This window comes from Homarus americanus, unplaced genomic scaffold (assembly GCF_018991925.1).
Source record: "Homarus americanus isolate GMGI-L3 unplaced genomic scaffold, GMGI_Hamer_2.0 scaffold48220, whole genome shotgun sequence".
Lineage (NCBI taxonomy): Eukaryota > Metazoa > Arthropoda > Malacostraca > Decapoda > Nephropidae > Homarus > Homarus americanus.
In genome coordinates, this window is record NW_024755060.1 from 4,046,541 (window position 1) to 4,073,365 (window position 26,825).

The 26,825-nt window shown below is 36.2% G+C and overlaps 1 protein-coding gene across 4 annotated transcripts in view; it reads right to left on the reverse strand.

Moving 5' to 3' along the window:
• Window positions 1–8,123: 8,123 nt before the first annotated feature.
• The window catches only part of LOC121856401 (coatomer subunit beta'-like), a 35,257-nt gene continuing 16,555 nt past the window's right edge, over window positions 8,124–26,825 (reverse strand). The window contains exons 13-21 of one of the 4 annotated variants that reach the window (XM_042351977.1): window positions 25,157–25,344; window positions 24,214–24,370; window positions 23,679–23,874; window positions 22,874–22,997; window positions 18,623–18,799; window positions 16,165–16,698; window positions 14,348–14,620; window positions 10,707–10,804; window positions 8,124–8,664 (exon numbers count right to left, since the gene is read on the reverse strand). In XM_042351977.1, coding sequence (XP_042207911.1) covers window positions 8,626–8,664; window positions 10,707–10,804; window positions 14,348–14,620; window positions 16,165–16,698; window positions 18,623–18,799; window positions 22,874–22,997; window positions 23,679–23,874; window positions 24,214–24,370; window positions 25,157–25,344 — 1,786 coding nt within the window. In that variant the 3' untranslated portion in view covers window positions 8,124–8,625. The remainder of the gene's footprint in view (window positions 8,665–10,706; window positions 10,805–14,347; window positions 14,621–16,164; window positions 16,699–18,622; window positions 18,800–22,873; window positions 22,998–23,678; window positions 23,875–24,213; window positions 24,371–25,156; window positions 25,345–26,825) is intronic. The other 3 variants (XM_042351978.1, XM_042351979.1, XM_042351980.1) reach the window with 3 other exon arrangements.

The following is a 26,825-nucleotide window of genomic DNA, read 5'->3' on the forward strand; positions in this document are numbered from 1 at the left end:
TGTATTCATCAAAAATTTTTATAAAAATACAACACATTTTCTTAACAATCAAGTGTTTCGAATATTAAAAATAAAAAGGATAGGATCTCTTTTTTGGGGGGGGGGGGAGGGGTTCCCTGTTAAATGGTAAAAAGCGAACTAAAGTTGGTAGCTTCTGCACTATTGCTCGGATTATCCTATTTCCTGCTTTACGTTGGTGAAAAGTAACAACTAAACGAACCTTGTCAAGGATAATGCATGATTCTTTTGTCTGGAAACTGGTTCCGTTGTCTATACTCTACATATACAACACTAAACATTTAAATTTACCCTTTTTTTCTAAAATCGGGTACTGTATTATACAAAACATTATATTTCAGTGACGGTCACCGCTAACACAGGCACTGGCCACGATGGCAGAAGTGTAACTAATTTCCTGTTAGTCATATAAATTTTGTACAGTATCTCCGTTAACACATCTCGACTACTGAAACAATTTTGAATAGGGTCTTTTGTGATGTTAGTTGTCAGATCGGCAAGAAGTTGTTCAAGCTATTTAGAATTCCACCTAATGCTGTACTGTAAACACACACACAAACTGGCACAACACACACAAACAGGCACAACACAAACACACAGGCGGCACAACACATTCACACAGGCGGCACAACACATACACACAGACAGCACAATAAACAAACATACACAACACACACACACACAGCGCACACAAACACACAGGCGGAACAACACATACACACAGACAGCACAATAAACAAACATACACAACACACACACACACACAGCGCACACACACACGGGCACAACACACAAACACACAGGCGGAACAACACATACATACATACATACATACATACATACATACATACATACACACACACACACACACACACACACACAGACAGCACAATAAACAAACATACACACAGGTGGCACAAACACACACACACACACAAAATGCACACACACACACAAATGGCACAACACACACACACACACACAAATGCACACACACACACAAATGGCACACACACACACACACACACACACTCACACACAGGCACAACACACACACACACACACACAGCACACACACACACAACACACACAAGCACAACACACAACACACACACACAGGCACAACACACACAGGCACAACACACACACACACAACACACAACACACACAAGCACAACACACACACACACACACAGGCACAACACACACACACAGAGGCACAACACACACAAGCACAACACACACACACACACACACAAATATGAATCCTAAATAAAACAGTCACCCAGTCAAAAATTTCGGGGTTTGCAAATCCTAACACGAATTTTTGCAAATAATACGAGTGTAGTATATGTCCTATCATTGGTTTGAATGGTCCATTTAATTTAACTACATAATAACTATACTATGCAAATGCGTTTTCCAAAAAAAAGTACCGATGGAGTAAATAACACGTAAAATTTAGGGTGTGTGACAGAAACCATCATTAGCCAAGCTATAACGGAGAGTAACGCGGAAGGTTTTGCACACAAATTGCTGGCCGGTGCGACGCCAACACCAGCGGCCCAACCTAGAGTGAGCACGGCTGCCGACGTACACAGGTGAATAGTAGAGGATTTTCTCTCTCGCGACAATGGCTCTCTCCAGTATCAGGAGTGATTCTTATTATGAATACTTCACATGAAAATAGAAATTATTTTCTTAAAGGGTTTTACTTTTTCAATTTGGCAAGTCTTGATTTGTGAATGGAAACTTTCCTAGTTGTGTATGCACGTCGAATAATATTTAACTCACGATCTAAAATGCTTAATGCTCACACTATTGTTGGGACTAATATAGTGAGATGAGTTTACACTCAAAAATTATTTTTATGGAAGCTGCGTGGTGTGAGTAAACTTTGTTGATCTTTATTTATGTGATGTTTTTATATGTGGTTATAACATTAAATACAATTTATATTTTAAACTATGGGAAATTGGAATATGCCCCATGGAGGCTCGCAAACATTTAGGATGTATTCAACACTGGACAAATATTAGGGTCTGACATTTTAGTCTGGTTAGTTTAGTTTGGCTTACATTAATAAGTACCCAAGAAACAGATTCTCAAGACTAACCAAAATCTTCCTCCTCTAACTAGCACTATGAGAAAACATCTAGTTATAGTAGTCTCAATGTAATTCCCACCCATTTAAGCCCTGGGGCCACTTAAAATTAACTTAGTTAATCAAGATAGTGGGCCAAGATATTACTTAAAATTGTACCTTTGTCTCATATCTCTTCACTTGTGATGGGCATTTGATATTTTACCCACGTGTTACACTTGTATCTGGCCAAAGAATAGCTGGGTACTGAGCATACTGCCAAGGTTTTCAAAAAGGTAGGATGAGATGGTTCAGGGATGTGAGGAAGATAGGAGACCAACTGGGTCAAGAAATGCATGTGTTTGAATGTAGGCCAAGTATGACATGGGAGATTTTTTATATAACATCAGATTTAAGAACCTGATGAGAGAAGCTGCAAGAGACTGTTCAGCACAAATAACTGCCATCAGGTAATCATAGCTAACACATACAAGGGGTCCTCTTAATCCGAGGCTTATTAGGGACTGAAAAATCGCCGCTTGAAGTAGGGAATTTCTGGCCATATGAATTCATGGAAATAGGGTTTGAGTGGGACCATAAGATACTAAATGACACTCAAAAAGATAATTTTCATGCCATTTATATTTATACTAGGGACCTGAAGAGCATGTGAGATGTCTATCATACGTTCACCACTTTTCTTCTGACACAATGTCTTATTCACATCTAATCCACAGCTGATAGGCTCCCTTTTAGGGACGGCACTTATTTCAATATGCTTTGAACTCATGGCTAAAACAATACCAATGATATTTCAAGAATGCACACAAAAATAACAAACACCTTGGGAGATGAGACACTGTTTACGGTGGGCAGTCACCAAGCTGACTCTCTGAGATGTGTGTGTGTGCATTTACTGCCCACTGCCTCCATAAGTATGTACAGTACATTGACTCCACACACACATACACACCCATGCTCTTAATTTTTCTTACTTTATAGTTATATATTATACAGTATTTTCTTTCTAAGCCACATTACAGTATTATAATGATTAATCCACAACTTCACAGTTTAATACCATGTAACAATGGCAACATGTCATCTCACCTCAACCCCAGTTTTTCCCATTCCCAGTGAGTCAAGCTACCGCTACACTGAATTTTGACCTAATGTTAATTTTTGCATGTTCTTGTGGGCACCGCCAGGTATCTGAACCATCATTGGTCCCAAGGAGTTTGGATAAAAGGAATTACACTGTATGGGGGATGAGCATGGTGGGAGTAGGGGGATGAGCAGCAGTATAAAGGGAGATTTGAGTCATTCTCTTTTGAGACTTCCGCACTTCATGGATATTATTCCTTATACGTAATCTCCATAAGTGCGGGGACTTTGTACGTATGGCTCGGCAATAATCTGGCCTCATAAATTCGACGACATGGATATCGATGACTCGAATAACGAGGACCCCTTTGTACAAATATTGTATGGAAAATGGCTGTAAAGTAACATTAATGCTGCCCAATCTACAAATACTAATTTCAAGTCATCTTCACACTACAGTACTCACAAATTGGAGTTGACATACACGTACACCAAGCACCGAGTCGTCCTTCCATAAGTCGTCTCTTGTACTGTACTGCCCTCGACTGGAGCAAAAACAGCTCTATTCATTGAAAAGCCTGCCAAACTAATGATGCCAGGCATAAACTCATTCAAATTACAAGTTTCTATTTTACAGACTATAAATTAATAATATTAATCTATCACCACCATTTATACTAATGAATCAAGAATTACAAACAATACTGTGTATATAAAAAAATCAATGCCTTATCCTGACAATGAATACATTCAACAATGAAGTGGTACAGAAGCTCACTATCTGTGCATAAGAACACTTACAAGGCTAATGGTAGCAAATTCTCTTATGATTTTTATAAATCAAAGATTGTTGGTGAAAATAATTTCCACAAGAAACATTACAAAATATTATACAGCTATACAGTAATATAAAAGTTTGCATCAGTTTTATTATGTTTATTTTCCATATTTTTTTTTAAAGTCCATGAAAAAATGTTAAGAGATCAATAATTTTTGCTGACACCATACTGTTGGATACAGTATATTATTTGCCTCTTGCTCTTACAGTTGCTGGTTTGATCCCATGGCACCCCAAGTACACTCAACTGTAAATGGATACTCAGCTATACAGTACAGGGAGAAGTGAGTGGTAAAGTGCAGTATTACATATACAGGTAGTCCCCGACTTACGACTGACTCAACTTACATCCATCCGCACTTACGACCTGCTCTGACCTTACGACCGTCGGGACATACCGCCGCAGTCGTGACCAAAAATTTTTTCAAATGACGCGCGCATTTTCTATACCGAAACGTTTCCGTCCTGAGCGAGAGCGTGGCGTGACTTGGGTCACCGCGTGGGTACACTCACTCAGTACAGCACTTAGTGTGTGGCTATCGTATCCTATACTGATCGCGCTGTGAACTTATGTTATTATCGTATTTAATTGACTTTATAATGACTGGAAAGCGTACAAGTGAGAGTGCTGGTGGTGCCCCAAAGAAAAGGAGACAGGCAATTACTTTTGAGATGAAAATGAAGATAATAATGCAGTATGAGAATGGAAAAACCGTAGCAACAATCTCACGTGACCTAGGTTTCTCGCACTCGACCATATCCACTATTCTGAAGGTCAAGGAATGTATTCGTGATGTAGTGAAAGGAACAACACCTATAAAAGGAACTATAATTTCGAAGAAAAGACAAGGTCCTATTCACGATATGGAAAAATTATTGGTGATATGGATAGAAGACCAGATACAGAAGCCTGTACCCTTAAGCCTTCTAACCTTACAGGCTAAATCAAGAAGCCTGTTCCAAAGCCTGAACGAGCAGGCAGGAGATGAATGTGAGCAAACCTTTAAGCCCCGTCCACACGATCGAGCAGTGCCCGGCGGGCTTTGCCCGCCTGTGTGTTGTTGTACACACGGGGGTGGTTGGCGGCAGTCATAGTCGGGCGCCGGTAGCTAGTAGGTGGTCGACAGTGGCGGGTGCGGTACGATCACCATGGTGTGTCGCAGGAATAATCGCCGGACAGTTAAAGTGAAGAGCATAGCGTTGTGTACTATAATAATTGCTGCTCTGTGCAAAAAGAAGAACCAAATGCAGAAAAAGGAATGGTGCAAAGAGTGGTTAGGTCGAAGAAAAGTATTGGGAAGTCATGCCACGATTTTACGTGAACTGCAAGATGGACAAGATGGACATGAGCAAGACTTCACCAATTACATGAGAATGGACCCCAACACCTTTTACAAACTTCGAGCGAAAGTGGAACCATATACAGGTATAAAAAAAAACAGGATGCCAATATGAGGGAGAGTATATCTGCAGAGGCTCATCTAGAGGCAACGCTCGTATATCTTTCAACTGGGTGCACCTACACGTCACTTCAGTATAGAACGAGGATATCAAAACAAAGTTTGTCTCGCATAATACCTGCCATGTATGAAGTACTCAAGGAAGATTACTTGCAGGTGAGATTTGTAGTACATAAAAATTCATTGAATAATGTTAGAATTATGATATGCATAGACAGGAAGCTATGGGACTAGAGTGAGGAGAGCAGCAGGAACGAAGAACACACACGAATGTCCTCATTACATAATACATAAACAATCTCCCGTTTATTGTCACGCCAATATTGTACATTGTATAAGCTTATTTGGTTATACACTGGACGTCTGGATCAAGCGGGGAACATACACGTATCACATTTGCAGTACTTAAAGTCGTCGCTCCATATCGGGCAGCAAACCACCAGGCAGGCGAACCACGATTTCGCTCAACGACGGGTACGGGCACTCCACTGGTTTGCCAGTCAATTTTGCCCGATAACAGGCATTTAGCGCGTGCCCGCCAGGCACTGCTCGATCGTGTGGACGGGCCTTGACAGCAAGTCATGGGTGGTTTAATAGACTTAAAAAATGCTACAGTCTACACAATGTTAAGGTGAGTGGAGAGGCAGCTAGTGCTGATGTTGGTGCTGCCGAAGCTTTTAAGGAGGAGTTAGATGATGTGATTGTGGAAGGGAATTATTTGCCTGAGCAAATATTCAATGTGGATGAGACTGGATTATTGTGGAAGTGCATGCCTGAGCGGACATACATCCACAAAGAGGCGAAAACAATGCCAGGATTCAAGGCATTCAAGGACAGAATTACACTTCTGTTGGGGGGAATGTTGCTGGTTTCACGTTAAAGCCCTTCATGACCTATCATTCAGAGAACCCCAGGGCTTTTAAACATTATCAGCAAGCACACACTGCCAGTGCTTTATCGCAGTAATAAGAAAGCCTGGATGACCTTAGCACTGTTTGAGGATTGGTTCATGACTTGTTTCATTCCACGAGCCAAGGAGTATTGTCTGCAACAACGGATTCCATTCAAGATTTTGCTGATTTTGGATAATGCTCCGGGACACCCACCACACCTGGACGACATGCACCCTGATGTTAAGATAGTGTACATTCCACCTAACACTACCTCTGTCATCCAACCCATGAATCAAGGTGCTATTGCACCAAAAGAACATTCCTATACTGCTCTTGGCTCCTTAAGCCATGAAAGATCATCACTGCAATGCAAAATCATTTCAAAATGTGTAGTTAGAAGAATTAGTAACTTGGCCAAATACTTAGGCTCACCAAACATGAGTCTTAAAGTCATTAAACAGAGTTTGAACTCTATCCTGGCTTTAATTGGATGCCAATGTAAGTCCGATCAAGAATGGAATAATAGGAGTCCTAGGTGTGAGAACAAAAATAAGCCTGACAATCCTGTTCAATACTGTTTGAACTTTCTTCAGTAAATAATTAGGTTGGCAGACCTATAATGAGTTACAATAGTCAACCTGAGACAAAATAAATGAATGTAATAGTGTCACAAGACATTGGCTATCCAAAAACTGTTTAACTACATACAGTATAGATTTCGAATATGAAAGTTACAACTCTAAACTACTGAATTTATATGCTCTTTAAAATTCAGTTTTGAGTCCAAATGCACTCCAAGATTACAACAGAATCGACAGGACAGAGTTGTACTTGTAATAGCCCCTGTCTTATAGGCAGAAGTATTTATATAAATGGGTTAATTACATTTGATTTATATACTCTATCACCCTCTGTAACTTTCCACTAGCTATGAGGTAGCATGTTCAGAGCACGTGTTAAGGTGTGCCCACGGGAAGTTGCGTCACTTAGTGGTGAGCTGAGGCATTAAGTAGCCAGCTCTCTGGCCACCCCTTGCGGCAGTAGTTTGATATCCTTGACTAGCGGAAGACGTTAGAAAGAGCCATCGTGGATGGTTCCGTCTTCCCTCGAGGGAAGACGTATATTACCGTTCTTCCTCGACAGGTATTACAAGCACTTACTCAACCTCACACACAAGCAGGACATATTTTAGAAGAGCTATTTAATATAATCTCAGTCCTCATTTAACGCTCTTAGCTACAGTGATCAAGTTACGGCTATATACACTTGGAACTGTATATAATATATTTTCTTAAATACAGAAAGGAACACATTGGATTTCACTACAGAAGATCCAATAAACTTTGATCTATATTTTAGTATGTCTAAAATATAAGGTAACCTGCTTCTCAAGTGATTGTTACAAGTGGTGACAACCCAGGAAGGTTGTTACGTATATGGCAGTTTCACAAATAACTGTTATATCACACTAAGTCACCTCAACAGATACACAGTTGGTAAAGGTATATGTTCTCCCCATTACTGTGGCATACTGTTCCATAAGAAGAAACCCTTATATACTTCCCCAAAGTTTAAAGAGCCAAAATTATCTATACTGTGTCCCCTCTTATTTCCTTGGATGACGATTATCTTGGCTTTGCCATTATTTAGCTTAAGTTTTTTCCAGGTCATCCAAATCTTAAGAGAAACATCAAACCAATTTCTAACATTAAAAAGAAACAATTGTGTAGTGGATTATTTTAATCTTGATATCTTCTGTGTATAAAAACAAAATTGGTGATGACCATAACATTCATATATGTATCCTTAAGGTACAGTATATTGGCTAACTGGGAGATCTTCATTTACCTGAAATTATAATTAATTTAAAATCCTATTTCTAACTGCACAACTTCTACTTATATAATCAAAACACAATGTATATTTTCCATGCCACTATTACCTCAAGGTAGTTCTAAAATGACCTTCTGAAATCACTAACTACCTGCAGTAATGTAAGAAAAGATAAAAACTACTCCCTTATATACTTGACATTTACTCTGGAATAATTTCTGTACTGTATAAATAAAAAGCAGTGACACCTGACTTAAACCTAATTACTATATAACATATAATGTCAAACAACCAAAATATAGCAATTTCTCTATGTACACCACATCCTTGCATTAACAAAAAGTTAACAAATATATATTTCAAACATATCATTCTTAAGTGCAGTTACAATATTATCTAATCAGCCAATAGCTCTTCTTCATCCAGATTCAAATCCTGAAAATAAAGAAAAATTATGAAAAAATATAGAATTATTCTTTTCACTCAACACCAAATATACACTCACCACAAAAAAGTTCTCGAATGCTCTAAAGGTCATACAATATGACAAATCAAACAAGAAATCTAAACATTCTCTCTGAGGAAGTTTTATTGCAAATTAAATGACTTCTTTTCACCTGAAAATACTACAGTATTCAGACATGCAACATACAGTATATTATAACGACATATTGAGTCACTTCGCAACTATTCTTAGATGACACGAGCCATGGTGCTCTTTCTGAAACTTTTTGTGGTGAGTATACATCCCCTTTTCCAAAGAGCTTGTGCACACACCAAAAAAATTAAATAATGGTGATGTTTATTTAACAGATACAGATGCTTAGCTTCCTTGTTTATCTAAATTGAAAAAAATATTCAATGGCTTGCTTGGGATCACTGAAACTCCCAACCTATAAAACACAGGAAAGGAAGGTGGAGAGCTACTGCCTGTAAAGTTGGCTGAATTGGCAACAAGCCACATCAAACCTCTAGGCGAACTGACTCTTCTCCACAAGTTGTAGAATATTATACTATATAAAGGATGATTGCATTTTTTAAGTAAAATATAATTCAGATTTTGTCACATTCACAAGATGATAAAGAAAAATTCTCACAAATGTCTACTGACCACCTCCACACTTATAATCAGTACTACACCTGCCAGGAACACTGAAACCATCCGATGTAAAATTTTCAACCTGTTTACCTGTTTACGCATATCGAAGATGTAATCCTGCACCAACTTTCTTTCAGTAATATGTACAACTTTATTTAAGCCATGAGTACTGAATCACAGTAATTAAAATAAAGTAGAGCTTGAGGCAATGGAAATAATGAAAGACAGATCTTTGATGAATAAGTAATTCTGATGTGTTAGAAGGCAGGTAATCAAACTAAGGAAGTAGTGACCTATGGTAACTAGGACACCATGCCATCAGGTATTCACAGCTAACCCAAGCAATCATGATGATTCGTAAAGCGGTAATAATGACAACAAAATAACAGATGGCTCGAGGACGTATGCTAGAACATCAATATAATGCAGAGTACAGTAGTATATGTGGCTAAAAAAAGAATCATTACAGGGAAACATATCCAACATCATGAGGTATCCAGAAAACTTCTCTACATCTGTCTGTCAGCAATTCCCCATGAGCTAAAGCACTCCTACAAACACAGCAGTACTGTACACACAATTACTGGACACCTACACATCTGGAATGTGATAAGAATGAACTGCAACATTGAAATCATAATGAAAAGAACTTAATTATTACTTTATAAATATCAAAGAAAACCATTTCAATTTTAATTTAGGAAAGCTACAGCATATGGCAAAAATGTTCAAATAAATGGTAATGGAGTACAGTGAAGGAACATACTGTACAGTATAGAAGGTGTAAATACTGATTAAGTTATAATATCAGGAAGCATCACAAGTGATTTATCCTCCCAGACTCTTACAATTATGATGCACACGGGCTCTAACTGGCTAAGAAACATTTCCCTCTACACAAATGTCAGTCAAATTTGCTCAACAAGGTATTCCCTTGCTAAACACCAAAGACATTCTGAGCCAAATTTTTTAACAGCATAGGAAAAACTGTGCGTGGCAGAAAGTTCGACTGTGTGCTAGTCTGGGGTATAAATGAATTTTGGGAGGCAGAGGTTCTGTAAAATGAAAAAAATAAATAAATAAAATAAAATAAAGTGAAATATTCAAAATAGCTTTCTATATCTTGTTGGTATCTGTGTTGTATGAAAGTTCAGATATACAGTACAGTACTGTACATTTGTACATAATAAATATTTAGCCATTTTCCCGAGGAATTTCCACCGGGTAGCTAGCCAAGACAATTATATTTATAGGAGGACATTTACAGTGGAAGCATTTAAATGTTTCACTACCTATCACAATAGTAAGGGGCACCATTATATCAAATAAATCCTCATCAACAAATACTGTGAAAATAAAATTAATCCAAATAGCTTACATTAGGGTCGATAGTGTCTTCAATGCGCACTTTCTCAAGATCAAGTTCCAATTCTCGTTCCAACTGAGCTTGATCTATTGTTGGTCTTGCACTTGCACCTGTTTTAAAATATATTCTGCATTAGCAAAGGAAATTTTTTAAGCAATATATACAGTACAGTATATATAAAATGACGAATATCACCAAACAGTATACCAATAATTACAGACAAACACACACCCACACTTGCACACATCAATATACTAAAGCAGTTAAATGAGGTAAAAAAAAAATAGATTTAATCAGAGGAAAAGTATGTTTGAGGTCATGTTAAATACAGCTACCTAACAACCTACATTTGGTCTGTAGTATGTACAGTATGTGCTTCTATACAAATGTGCACCTGCAAAAATCTTGCACGTGCACACACACACACAGGAAGGTTGTGTGTACGTATGTCCATGCACAGGCCTGCAAGTTTTTTTTTTGTGTACCGTACTTATACATGGTTGTGTTAGTGGTGGTGACAATGGATGTACTGTATGTGAATACAGTTCCTGTGAGTGTATATGTATGTGCACTTATACTTGAGCAAAGGTGGTAAAAATTTGCATATATAAACAAACACCGGACAATGTGTGAACATTTTTACATATAATCTAATCATAAATCAACCATGTACAGAAATGCACAATTATTGAAGTATATATTGTGATATAATACTTTAAGAAGGGATGATATTCTTTCTTATTCAGACATCTAACAATTAAAAATTTAGGGTTTATAACAGATCCTATAATTCTCCCTTTACTCTGTATCAGGGAAAAGGTTATAGCAGACACAGTAAAGTCAACACAACTCTCCTCTCTTATATGCACATGTATGTTAGTGTAAATGTTCCATAATTCTCCAAGTTCTTAATCATGAATGCAGTGTTTCATTCTGATAGTAAAGCATTAAGATAACAGGGACAAATATCCTAAGTATTATACAACTTCAGTTCCTGGATTTTTTTTCTTGTAGTCTTAAAATATATAAAAATAAGTAAATAAGAAAAAGCAAAACAGTGGAAAAGTTAAAACCTCCAGCCAACATTGCACTAAAGATGGAAAAATTGAATTTTTATTATTAGTTAAAATTTGTCTCATATAATACCTTAAATTAAGAGGAGGCCCCTAAAAGAACATATACTGCCACAGATTAGTAACTAAAGTAGTACCCCCAAAATGTCATTAATTCCACCACCACTTCTTGCAAAAATAAAATATATACAATAAATCCTCAATCTCCATGGCTCCAAGTTTGAAATTTTGGTTAGACAATAAACCAACTAAAACCATAACCTACAATTCCATGCAGCCCTTCACTATACAGTACACTGAATGACATGAGTTATTGGGAAAACAAAGCTGCAAAGAATTTAATTTCCATGCAAAAGTTGGATGTACTACATATCAGTGACAAATGGAAGATTTTTCTTGAAATCCTGTTGTCTAGCCGGAGCCTCAAGGTCAGGCTGCTCGTTATCACACTTGCCTTGTTTGGCTTTCTAGGTCATCTGACCACACTTTGCACCTAATCTTCCCCATTCAGGGTCAATGGGTGTTATAGGGAGGTCTAAGCAATCTTTATATCTACAAAAGATTTGCCCAACTGCCACATAAGGGTGTGTGCAAACAACCGAGAACCACAATCTAGACACGCATAACAAGAACAATCTGAGTTAAAAAAAAAAAAAAAATCCAAGCATTTTAGAGAGCCAATATGTATCACTAAATTCTTATTACCCTCTGAGGGCAAATGCATTATGGCACTAAGCCCTGGCTTTCTCCAAGAGCAGAGAATGGTTGTCACCACCAAGACCAGCCTCATTTTACCAAATAACTATACCATTATTGTGAAGGTAATACATTATGCATACAGTACATAATTGTGAGTGAACTGTATATATGTCTGCATATATAACAAACAAAAGTATCATAAAACTGGTTAAACTACAGTAAAAAGTTTCCCAAATAATTCCCATAATTAACAGCCCATAATAGAAGAAAAATAAGTAAAATCAAGAAAATTAACAATTTAAATGTGACAAGTTTCTGTAAATTCCATCTTTATTACAATTAAAGCTGTTTATTAAATTTTGTGAAGACAGTCAAACCATGCACCACCACCTTTCAATGAAATACATTTTTTCAAAACTTCAATCAAATGTCAAAAAGGAAAAGTATTAACAGTAACAAACTAAAATTTGATTCACAGATGGAACATATAAGATGGGCAAAGATGGTAAATATCACCTTTTGCTCTGCCCCATGTGAGTCATGATTGAGTAAAAAGTAAATGAAGAAGAGATTTTCAAAGAAAAAGACCAACTACTTTTTGGGCTATGATGCTTTTGTCTTAATGTCCATAAATAAAAATATAGGGTTGTCATATTAAAACTGTACAGAATTACTGTTGTACTTCACGCAAAATTCAAAAATTTTAATTACACGTACGTTAGTCATAGTTATTTGTTGACCTTAGGGAATTTGTGTTCCCTTTACACCAAATGCACAGTTAACTGTTTTACTATGCATATTGAAGAAAATTCATTAAAAATTTTCTAGCATTCAAAGAAATACTGTACTGAATCTCTAAAGACATAAGCACTGTCTGCATATACCAATACATTTAAAATAACCCCATACTAGGACACAACCCAATGTTAAGAAACACCAATCCCAAGGAATAACCTGGTTAAGAATGGTTCTTTGGTGGGTGGTTACCACCTGCAACTGTTACTTGCTAGTCCAAAGTAATACAATACTGCAGTCCCAATACAAGGATAGTTCACTTTGGTTTATAACAAAATATTTCCATTATTTTTTTTAAAAGATGAGATCTACTGAAGTAGAAGTTAATTCAATCATACCCCTACGTGTAAGTGATAAGCATACGTGCATACGTAATGGTTAGAAATATACTTGTCAGCTGACCAAAAGTCCAGGAGCCTGATTCCTGGAATTCTGATTCCCACAAACTGCACACTAACTACACCACAATTAACTGGAAGCAATACAATAAATGTACAGTATCTGTAAACCATGATTTGATCAGATAAAAACCCTTAATGTGACTCTTTTACATCATCTATGTGACAGTAACCACATTAATATACCATACCAAATACAGTACCTTAGATTTTGAATGTCAAATATAAAAGAAGCCACTTATTAATTACTTAAGAGAAATGTCATACACAAAAATCAAACAACTCCAGGGAAGTGTGGGCACTCAAAATGTTAGCATACAGTACTGGGCATGATTTCATTTATATCAACTAAATACACAGCCCATGTCTCACTGACACAGGTGGAAAACTGGAAGGTGGTGAGTAAAATGCAAGGGGTCAGTTTCTTCTGAAAAGCTATGCAATTGTTAATTTCTGAAAGGGTCAAAAGTATAAGTTGTTTTGCCAAATATAAAATTCAATGACAGACCAAAAAATAAATAAAAAATTTAATAACAGCAAACTTTTCTTTACATTGCAAGGGTAGAAAACCATCAGAAAAACTCGGTTTGATGTTTTGTTGGTTTTTCTTTTCGGTAAATGTTATCCTGGTTCCATGCCATTAAGCACGATGCATTTCTCTATAGCTGAAGTGGTCTCAAACAGTTACCTAGGTCCTGCATCTCGCCCTCCATTACAATGCTATCTACAGAGGGAAAGAACTCAAGTTGATGCCATGATGGAGATTCATATCCAGTCATATCCAAGGGACTTGATTTTGGTCTAGCCACATCTAAGATTAATCGAGGGGAGGTTAAGTCTTGTACCTCCTTTATGTTGAAGTCAATTAATGGAGGGCTTCCCTGATGGGATTTGGGGTTCCCAGTTTCAATTTGTCGCTCAAGACTCACGTCCTCACGGCTGTCAAATGCATCTTGCCACACTATGATGAAAAATGTTTGGCTAAATATTTTAGCTGTGCCCAGTAATTGTTTTAACTATGATAAAAGTTGAAAATCTTCCCAATAAAGAAAGTCTCTTATCAAATACAGATATGACAGACCAAGGAAGAGCAAAGAAAGAAAATCTGTCAATAATAGCACTTAAATTAACTTAACTGTATACCAATGCTCTACAGTAATTCTAATGAATTCACTCCAAAGCAGCAAGTGCAGCACTTTTTCACTATTTCTATTATCAACAAGCAGCACACCTATATTAACCCAAATGTGGTTCTGGATTTTGGTTGTTTTACAGGTAAACATTATATAAGCTCAGTGGACTGGAAAAAAATATATTTATCAATTATTTGTCCAAAACTAAAGGATATTTTTTTAATTGCTACATCCCATATTAAGGCTGATGTAGAAACAGATTCTTCTACAACCTACTGTACTGTAATTGTGATTTTGCAAGCACCTGAAAAATTTACAATTTTGGTCCTTTAAGTGTTGAATGTTTTAGAATATATCCTGAATTTCTGCATGCTGTAAAAGGAATAAAAGGAGTGTAGCACTGAAACCCTTCTGGCCTGGTTCACATTCCATTCAATGAAGTGAGTAATGAAGTATGGTATATAAATGAGATCATTTAACTAACTCACTGTAAATATATAAGGGTGTAAAGAAGAGATAGACATGTACAGTACTGTATACCAAAATACAGTAAGCTCTTGATTAAATGTTAATAATAAGACCAAACCCTGAAAATGGCACCTAAATTGATTGATTAACATCAAAGCCAGGTCTTCTTTCATTCTTTAAGATATACTGTACAGTATAAAGAACAGAAAATTATATCCAGTGAGCAGATGCAAAGCAGAATTAGAGACTAAAAGATGAATGAATAAAATGAGAATGGAAGTGCAATCACAAATGCTGGTAAGTGTACAGGTATGGGGTGGGGGAGCATTGGGATGGATAAAACAGGTGGGGGAGCATTGGGATGGATAAAGCAGGTGGTTGAGTCAAGTGCAAAGAATATATGAATGCAGATTATGAGGTGCATGTAAGGGAAGGTACAAAAACAAGGTAATATGACTGTTGTACTGGGATAAGAATGCTTGGAGAACAATGTCCATGACACTATCTTGGATAATATGATCTTGTGTACAGAGAGGGTGAGAGAGGAAGAATTGTCAGATTGTGCTGAGGAATAACAAAATTAAACACTGAAGAAGCAGTGACAATTCTCTATGCATGAAAAAACAAATTAAATTTCTTATATAAAGAGTCTTATAGATTTAAGTATAAAATTACTGCTAAAATGTGCAATGGCCAACCAAATACTGTACTATGAGGATAATGATAAAGGGAGGTATTACATTATGTGTAAGACAATGGACCATATCATTGTAAATTTTACCATTAAAAATCACATGCAATTAGAACAAAGTGTGTTAAGTGTGTATTATAATATACTCTCTTAACTAATATATAAAAAGCAAACAAATCCAGAGCCACTCATGCCCAACCCCAAAATGGTTACCTAGCGTCTCTTTCTTTTGCTCCAAACCCCAGTCTTCCACATCATCTTCATCCCATCCTAACACCCTCCTGGAGTGGAGTACAGGAGGGGGGGTCGACGCTGACGCTGCTCCAAGATCCACAACCTGTTCGTCGTCTTCTTCGAGGAAATTGTCATTATTTTCTTTTTGTGGTACATCACGTTTCTGTACAGGTACTAGAATATCGTCGTCATCTTCTGCTACAAGAATGTCATCATTTGCCGCAAGACTATCATCTTCATCTTCTGGTAATACATCATCACTATCTTCTGCCACTAAACTATCGTCATCATCTGCTAATATATCGCATTTCATTTCACCCCAATCATCATCATTTTCTGTATCCAGTTTCAAAACATTTTCCTCTTCCTCCTCCATATTCAAAACTGAAGGAATATCACCTCCCAAGAGATTTTCCACCTTTCCCAAATTTTCCACCTTCTCTTCTGGCTGAGAAAGATAATCAAGTCCCTCATCAAGCTCTTGACCAATACTCCATGGGATTTCTTCGTGAACTAAAAGTAAGGCACACATGATTGAAAAAAATTAATATTTAGAATTCAATGCACAGTAAACTCTCGAAACTCAAGAACTATTTCATGGGTAATTCTTAATTTTCTTACTTTAAGTACAGTTAAGTGCTTGTAATATCAAAGAATACAAAATAATAAAAAGTAAAAAGATGTGAAAGCAGGCTTATGAAGCAACTTCTCTAAAACAGAAATAGGATTTGAGATGGTAGCAAGCAAGGAATTTTTATGAAGGAAGACAGCAACTAAGCATTAATTATGTTTTAATCTAACAGTAGATTAAAAATATTCAATAGAAACGTGCAGCACACTGGGAGAAACTAAACTTCTGAGAGAACACTGCACTATACTCAAAACTGGTTTGTAATTAAACGAGGCTTTCAAAATTTAACTTCTTGTGGAAACTATAGTTGTAACTTCAGATATTGTACACTGACATTAATGTGCACAAAAATATTAATTGAGAATTCAAAATTCTCCCACCTTCACTTTACCCCTAGGCTGTGATACAATTTTTACATCATACATTAATATACTGACATTTGTCATTCACAGGTCTAATATACAAGTACTGTATATTGTAAACTCATACTGCTTTATTATTCCTTAATCAATTCCTTTAACTCATAAATGGTCTTTGCCCATTTCAAATTATTTTCTGAATACAGGTACAATACTGTACTGTACTGTACAACCCAATCACCAGTACTATACAAGTATTCAATGGCACTAGCTAAACCTCATAATACACTCATCGTATACTGAATTATATTCATCATTTTCAATAATGATATCACAGAAATGTAGACAGTACTGTGCAAAGAACAACACATCTAGACGGGTGTTTTGTGATAGTTACACAACTGCCAGTACTGTATTATGTATACCTCTTATTGGTGAATTCATTCCAACTTAAATTTTTCTAACTACAGGTGCTCCTCTACTTATGAACTAGTTACGTTCCTGAGGCTTTTTTGTAAGTCCAACTTCACTCTTGCAGATACCAAACATATTGTAAAAAAAATGAAAAGATTATGGATATTTAGTACAGCTATACCCTTTAATACAGCCTTAAAACCCAGCTCACTCTTCTCCTCTTAGGTAATGTTTGTCTATCTGGAATTTTCTTTAAAATAATCCAGTCTCATCCACATTAGACACCTGCTCTGGCAGGTAACCCCCCTCAGTGATGATGTTTGTATCTCTGAAAGTTTGTAAGTTGAACGTTCTTTAAGTAGAGGAGCACCTGTACTGTACAATATACCTCTATCAGATATTTCCAGTTATTTCTCCAATCACATAAATGATGCAATGGTCTCTATTAGGATTCAAATTTCTCTTTTTCAAACATCATGTATACATTTCCACCTTTTATGCCGGTGGCCTTCAAGTGCAGTTAATATTTTGTATTTTCTCACTTGGTCAACATATTTTGTAGTAATCATTTTGTTATTTCCAGTTTTACTAATAACTTTAATAGGTATTAATCTATCTATGCTCAAGAACCACATTATGACAATTCACATTTACCACATTACTGTACATATAGTGTATTAATAAGTAACATATTGGTTTCTTGGTTGCCACTGTTACATCCATAAGTTATATCAACAACAATATTTCATAAAATCAATGTGTGTCAGTTTTAATTTATTTTCAAAGAATCTATCTGTCCTGTCTTGCCATGCAGATTTTATTTTCATACCATTTGTCCAATGACAATGAATATTTCCTAACTTCACATCAATTCCTAATAAGAGGCAGTGATACCCTGAGTATATAGGGATCTAACCTGGATTTGAGGTAGAAGTAAACAGTAAAGTGCACACAACCATTTACCTCTACAAATATATGTACTTTGGTATCGAAGATTATGGACATTGAATAGAAGCCAAGTGATAAAACATACTCAAGTCTGGAGTAGGAGACACAGGGGCTGGCATAACAGGTGTGGGTAGCAGTGGTTCCTGAGAGACAGCAGCAGGCTGTTGTGGTGGTGAGGAAGAGAGTACAGGGGCAGCAGCAATAGGTTCAGAGGGTGGTGCAGAGGGAAGCATTGGTTCATCTTCTGGTAGATTTTGTGCACCTGTGAGGATTACCAAACAAAGCTCACAAGCATGTACCTCCACCCACACACTGTCTGTTTACAATTTCACTTTATCTGTTTACACAAATTAAAACAGGAATATAAAAATAACTGAATCAAAACTGAAAATATAGTACAGTAATTAATACTCTAAAATACAGCAAAAAATATAAAGTACTGCTTCTAATGTGAGAAATATGATGGATTAGGTTGGTTTTCCTCATGAAAAAAGGGGAAAAGGTATTTTTCCTTCATTATTTAAAGACAATCAGTTAAGTAATTTATGTTACCAATCAGACATTTATGGTATTACAAAAAAGTAAAACATTTGTCAGGACAGACCGAGTGGTTTAATATTGTACACACCTTGAGGTACAGTATATGTCAGATACAATATCATAAGAATTGCATTAAACAGAACACCCAAATTTGTGTGCATGAGAGAGGGATATTCTTTTATTTTTAACTACGTATATGAACACAAGAAAGGTAAACTTTTCCATTTTTTTTGTCGAGTTAGATTAATGAAGATTGCTAGATGGTGAAAAAATTATGGTGCCCTGAAGAAAGATCTCAGCATTATGAAGTATCTGTGGATATGATGAGTGACTTACATCGATCCTACTTTATAAAATGTTGTCCTGGAATAAAAGGCTGGTTACTGGTTACATTACTACAAGACCATCAGAGGGATAATGAAAGAAAACACTCATAAATGAAACTGAAAGACAATCAAGGACTAAATCTGGAAATCCCATTTTAAAGCCGAGTCAGGTCAAGGACACATACCCACCAGGTCTATGTCTGGCACTAATTTAACAATCAGCAAAACTCTACTGCCTCAATCCTCATCTTCAGAGGAGGGATCTGGAAATCAAATGTCTTCCATTTGAGTGTTAAGCCTCCACCTCCCAGACCCCTTGATTCTAAGAGCAGAATTTTTTCATTAACAATAATGATTATTTAGGAACACTGTTTACCACTTTAGCATCCTATGGATCATATACAGTACTGTACTTCATACTTGTACAGTACTCAAATTTTTGAAGAGTGTTATTTATAATCTCATATAAGTACTGTACTGGTTGCTCTCATTTATACTGGGGGTTATGTTCTAAAAAGAGGCAAATCTGACAACTGCCTCTAGTAGTAAGTAATATTGGTGCTTGGTGGACTGAGTAGTTGCTAAAAACTAATATTTACATAAATTATGTTTAACTAATGCTGAAGGTTAACTAGGCAATTTCATATACTGACCAGACTTGACAAAAGTTGTCTTGGGCTACCACGATGTGTCGCAAATTTTGTGAAGGCAACTGTACCAGTATTAACCAAATCTGCATAAGCAATGAAAACTTCCCACCACAGGCAGCCCAAACTTTTGATGATGATCCTGTACTGTACAGTAATGCCTCAATTAGCACAAAGTATACATGCTGAAGGGCTAATCAAATTTGCACTAATCAAGTAGTGTATTGTACTGTATGTACACTGTACAGTCAACCAAAGATGCACTGACCTCACCCTGGGTCTTATGCCGAGACAATTTTACCTGGCAATACTTAGTAAAGTAAGGCTGTATGTAATGGTGAATGTGATTGGTGGACATATTTTCAGCAGTCAGACTCAGACTAAATATTAAACAAACCAACGGCAGACCTTTTTAATATAAACTATTCATTGTTGTTTTAGATCATGAGAAGTTTCCAAATGTTCATATACTCTGTATTTGTATAAATAATGAAGAAAATTTGATGTGAGAATCTTGTGGCAGCTGTGGTTGTAGTCGAGTTGCCAATTCATTAATATAATTTTCTTCATTATTTAAGCAAATATATGAACATTTGGAACTTCTCTTCATCTAAAATAAGGATGAATAGCTTATTAAAAAAATTATACCGTTGGTTTGTTTAATATTTATCCTGACAGTGATACAGCCAAAAATATATCCACCAATCACAATCACCATTACATACAGCCTTACTTTACTAAATATTGCCAGGTAAAATTGCCAGCACGAGACCCAGGGTGGGGTCAATGAGTCTTTGGTTGACTGTACATGTACGTACAGTATTTTATAAGTGATAAGTCTACAGTACTTGTAACAAACTGAGCTTGAGGAGTAAGTTATATGGTGTTTGTCAGAGAATGATCACACATTGAAAGTTTCCTTTGATAGACTTAATAACATCACAAGTGTTAGAGAGCAATCAATATTCATTCATACATCAAAGTATGGGAAAATTTTTGTTTTAATAACTGAATTAGTGTAAATCAATATTTTGTAAATCGGGGACTACCTGGAATTTTGGGGTAAAATGAATACGTACTGTACATTATACTTGTTTGAAAAACTGAGATGACTACAGTAATAGCTTTTAAATTTCTCAATGTCATTAAGATATAAGAATAATTTAAGTATGAGAGCAAATCAGTCTAACAGAACAAAATTACACACACAAAAAAACAAAACAGGATAAGCATAAAGAAATGTGCAACATCCATGAGGGTGCGCGCTTTGGGAAAACCCGAGACGTGAAAGCAGTTGCTGGACGTGTGCAACAGATACAAACCTACTCTGATAGGTCCTCATATGTGTAAGTTTCTGCCTTTGAGTATCATCTTGCAACTTTCTTTTTCAAAATATCATTTATAAACACATTAATGTATGAAAACCTTTAATGGTATAAAATCTTCATAAGCATATTTACGTTACTCGGGAAAACTTTGAGGTCAGATGAGATTGCTCCATCACACTGCTTTTATAAGTCATTTTAATACCTACACCATATAAAGCATAGTATTTTTATACTGTATAATAAAAAAAAATAAGTACAGTACTGTACAGCATAAGGCCTTTACTTAATTTTAACCTCGAGTTATACATTACATAACTCCACATTAGTTTCTCAGGGATCATTTCCCAAACTCCCTATTTCCCATTGAATCTAGCCCTTGCCAACCACAAAAATAATCTACAACGCAACCCTTGTAGTTGGTGAGGGATTATTGTAGGTATAATTTAATGACAACTTATCAATAAGTGCAGTATTTCAAGCACACTTAACAATTTATGTATCACCAAGCCTTAAGGTTGACAGGACTCTAGCTACCTGTCATACTGGAGCTTGCACATCCCAATAATGCAATTCACAGCACATGTAATTAAATTCACAGCTAGACTAGGGGTGAAACTATAACCCCTTATCAAATATGAACATCACTAACCAAACCAAGCTAGGCACAGACCTCCCTAAAGATCTACAAATGTTCCTGCATTGATAGTGGAGACAACTTTTGGCTCCTATGAAGCCTTCTGTCGTTAAAAGACAACTGTTACACTTACTATCCTATTTTGGGCCACAGGGTGTAAAGGGAAAGAAGTAATGATCAATATACCCTTGGGGGTTAAGCCTTTAAAGGTTAGTGTCACGCTTTGTTATTTTATTCCGGCTAACACCAGATGATTTTATTCAGCTTAGGAATGGTCTCTGCCCCTAAAGGATTAATGTAACCTCTATTCTGGGTACCAGAGCTCTCCAATTGGTAGCATGTACGTGCAGTATATTACGAGGAGTCACCTGGCAGATTGTTTAAGCCACAAAAGTTTATATATTTGCACTTCTTTCTAGCCATCCGCCAATAAACAGGAATGGCTTGATCGGAATTTTTTCAAAGCATGCAAGCCTTTCCCCGGCCAAGATGCAGGGTAGCCTGACAGGTACTGATCTCTTGATTCTTAGCAGTTAGTGGTTTACCTACCCTCTTGGCAGGATGCTAGTCCACCTAAGGGTTGATCTACCATTGGGAAAGAGTGTCCAAGTCATACAGTTAAGTGGAATAAAAGAATAGAAATGTTATAATCTATTTTGTACAAACTTGAATAACTAGATATTTTGAACGTACAGTACTGTAAAACTTACGAAATTAATCAGGGATAAGAGGCAATTTTATCCATTTCTTTCTTCTATTGAATAAGAAAAAAATCTTCCTTTAAAGATACTGTACTTCATCCATCCATTCACAAGTTATGAAGATGAAATAAGAACTATCATGAAAAAATACAATTCTCACATAGCTTGGGTGGCTGCTGGGGAGCATCAACAAATTCAGAATCTTCATCTGCACCAACATATACAAACGTTCCTGCTGCTTCAGCTGCATGCATCTCTTCTATGGGATTGCGATCATGATTACCCTGGAAAAATAATTATGGTATTAGCACTTTATACTTCAGACACTACAGATTACATCTTACTGAACATAACATACTTGGCTTTATACTCTTTATAATTCTGTTTTTACAAATTCTGCCCCTTTTTTATCTTTTAAATCATAAAATGAAATTTACCTGTACATTCAACTGCACTTATATTAACATGAAATCTGAACCTTAAACAATTCTTATGGACAGAAAATTACAAAGGACATGTAAGGACTAAAGTGGTTCAGTGTTACTGAGGAGTAGAAGTGATAGAAGAAAATACTACTGTTGTGTATACTGTACCAAGACATTTTAGGTTGTTGGTCTTTTTTTCAAGTTTTCATATTCTGTTTACTAAGTTACACCAAATGTTTACAAAATAACTATAATTTATCTCCTAACTTCTTTAACCCTTGCCTGTAAGCTCATGAATAAAGTTGTTATATCCAAAACATGGAGTTTTCTCCCAGCTGTATCATTCAATTATTTAACCAGACATTTTTCTTAATAAAATGAACAATCTTTGTTACTAAAGAATGGATGGTAATATCACAAGAAGAGTTGACTTTTATGAAACTAATGCCCCACAGTTGTGTTAACAAGATGAGCCTTGTGGGGCAGACAGTGGCCATATTTTATTAAGTCGTGTCTATATACATGAAAACAATTTCTTACGGGTGCTGAAGGTGCTTTAGTTGCAGGGAGAGTCCTCGACTGCTTTTCAAGGAAGTGTTGAGTCTTCACAGCTTCTTTAAGGCCTGGGAATAAATTATCATATTGTGCAGGATCGGCCAGGCTCTGCCCAATCTTCTCCCCAGCTGCTGTTTTCCACAGGCCCACAACACGTGACATTTCACTTGGTAAGTAGGTTCTGCCAACAGTTAAAAAAAATACTACATTATCATATTATTTCTGACAATAACACAGAAATCCCATTAGGTGGTATCAAACAATAATATTTACTCCAGAGTTGTCCTTAAGGAGCACAAAGTCAAAAGTACCTCCCCAGTCTGTCACATGATGGAAAAAATATATAAAGTAAAGAACTAGTGGGAATAAGAAGACAAGGTTAAAAACATTTCATTGAGAATAGCATCTTTCTACAAAGGTACCTCTACAGGAAACCTGGGAAAAATAATCTCTTGCATCTCAGCAATTATGTTATATCAGGATTTTTTTTACAATAAGATAAGTTTCTCTTATAACTAACCTTGCAAAGAAGGCAGCCTCGGGGACTCTGTTAGTCTTGATGAGCAAATTTAAGCATTCTTTAAGGTTGCCAGTGAGGAAATATGATAAGAAGGCCACATTGTTTCGTCCCTGACTTTCAGCTTCGTTACCTACTTCTTTGATCAATTCTCCGTTACCTTTAAAGAAAAACGTTACATTAAAAAGTAGAATTTTGATGAATGTCTAATATATCTGAAAAGTTACATGACATTAAACACAGATTAAAATTTTTCTCTTTCATTAGTTTTGCATGAAATAAAACATTTAATAACTACAGGTAAGTTCAAAAATTAACACTAATGAAAAATATCAAACACAATTTATCATAGTTGCAATCAAATCTGATGTCTTGACAGATTGTCATTTCTACTTAATGCATCCAAGCAGCAAGCATACTTTATTTTCACTACCCAAGCAAAGATCCCCTTAGTACTTTAAAAGCCACATCCACATTTTCAGGAACTTATAACATTAATCAATATCTACAAGTAGTACCTCATCAGCAGTCTTTGAGTTTGGTTTTACTTGATCTCCTCACATAAATATAATATAATAATCTCATTTGTGTGAAAATAGACTTACTGTAGTAAAAAAATAATGGTTTAATTGAGTGTTCGTGAGATCTTAATTAATTTTTTTTTTAATTCAGGTGCCTTATTACTTATTACTCAGGAGCCTCCTCCATCATTATTATCTAGACACTTAGTCTTCCTTGTTCTTCTCTGCTATTTATTACATATATTCTTCTCTGTCATTCAGTACACAGGCAGTAATACAATAATCCAGACACTGATCCCATGTTTTTAACTCTGTAATCATTGATCCTCCCTGAACCTTATCCACATATAATCAGAACCCCTAGTCATGGAAGAGTAGAAAGAAGAAAAATGGAAAATAATAAAACATTATGTGCATAATCTTACCAGAAGCTGTAGCCTGCAATAATAATCCTGGATAATCATGTGCACGAAGAAGGCAAGTCTGTGCAGTTTGCAAATCTCCTCGCTGCTGGGCCAAGTCTGCCACCAATCGCCACTTGTGTTCTGAGCCTGCTTCTACAGACAGCTGATGACAGACATCTAACTCACCAAGACTCAGGGCTAGATCAAATCTGTAAATATATTTTATGTAGACTCATGATGCTCATTACTACTGACTTAAATAACATTGTTTTAAAATATCTCACTTGTTAATAAATACTCCTGATGTATTAAGCAAAAGATTTCCTAAAAAAGCAATTTTAGCAACATGTAAAGTAGTAATATCTCCATTAACCAAAATCCCCCAAACCCAGAAGTCTCCGACAGCTAGAATTTAAATTTTCTCAGAAAATCGTTTCCAAAGCCGGAATTTTCCGGAAAACTTCGGCTTTGGAAACAATTTTCTGAGGGGCACACTTTCTGGAAAATTCATTGAAAAATTTCACAGTACCCAGAAAATTCCAGGGATGGGGTACTGTATATATTTCCGGGTTCGAGAGATGATGTAATGTGCAATTTCTGGAACTCCCGAGATTATTTTTCCGTCACCCGTAAAATTCCGGGTGCACTGCACCAATTGTTCCAGCTAACGGTGATACCACTGTACAGTGGGGTATGCTATAACGAAAGGATCCTACTACGAATATTCCTATAACGAACGGTTTTACCTATAAAATTGAGAATGCTATAACGAACGAAACTCCTACAACGAACATTATTTAAAAAAAAATTTTTTTTTTTTTACTAATTTATTGTTTTTTATTACAAATATTAATGATATTCTTTATTTCAGGGTTTAGATGCATATTTATGCACTTTTTTACAATTTTTACAATTTTATATTACAGTAAAAGTCCAAAAATCCGGATGCCAGAAATCCGGACCACCCGAGAATCCGGACTTTTCAAAAACAAATTTTTTTTTTAGCGGGCATTTGTGTGCATGTGCGCATGCGTGAGCGCCACAGCTGCACAGCGACAACAAGCGACCACGTGGTCGCCACTTTAAAATGGGCAATCAAACTGTGACAACATACCGTATATACTCGTCTATAACCCTCCCTCGTTATCAGTCGACCCTGATTTTTTGACCAAAAAATCGTTAATTTATGATATTCCTCGTTTATAGTTCCACCCACGCTTTTGAGGGTAATGGAACAACAAAACCACTAAAAACACTCTACGTCCTATAAACTGAGGCTCGCCGTGCATGAAACACAAGTGCTCAAGGCAAATTGTTTACCATTTATTATTACGACACTTTACACTGAAACGCGGGTAGTTTCAACAAAAATATTGTATATTTCCATTTAAGTATTTATTCAAGTCAATTAGGAGGGAATATTATTGAAATACAACAGTTTTTAAACTAAACCATTCGAAAAGCGATTACGGTAACATCTTTTGAACGAAAGAAAGCGAAAGTCATTGTTTTCGTCATGATTTTATCCCACTTTCCACTGTAATACGTATGTAATTTCAGGAAAAATATTACATTTCCGTGAATGTATTATATCAAGCACAGTATGAATAGAATATCATTGTAATATACAGGTAGTTCTGCTATAACGCGATAATTGTGTTCTTGTAAAATATCGTGTTATAGAAAATCG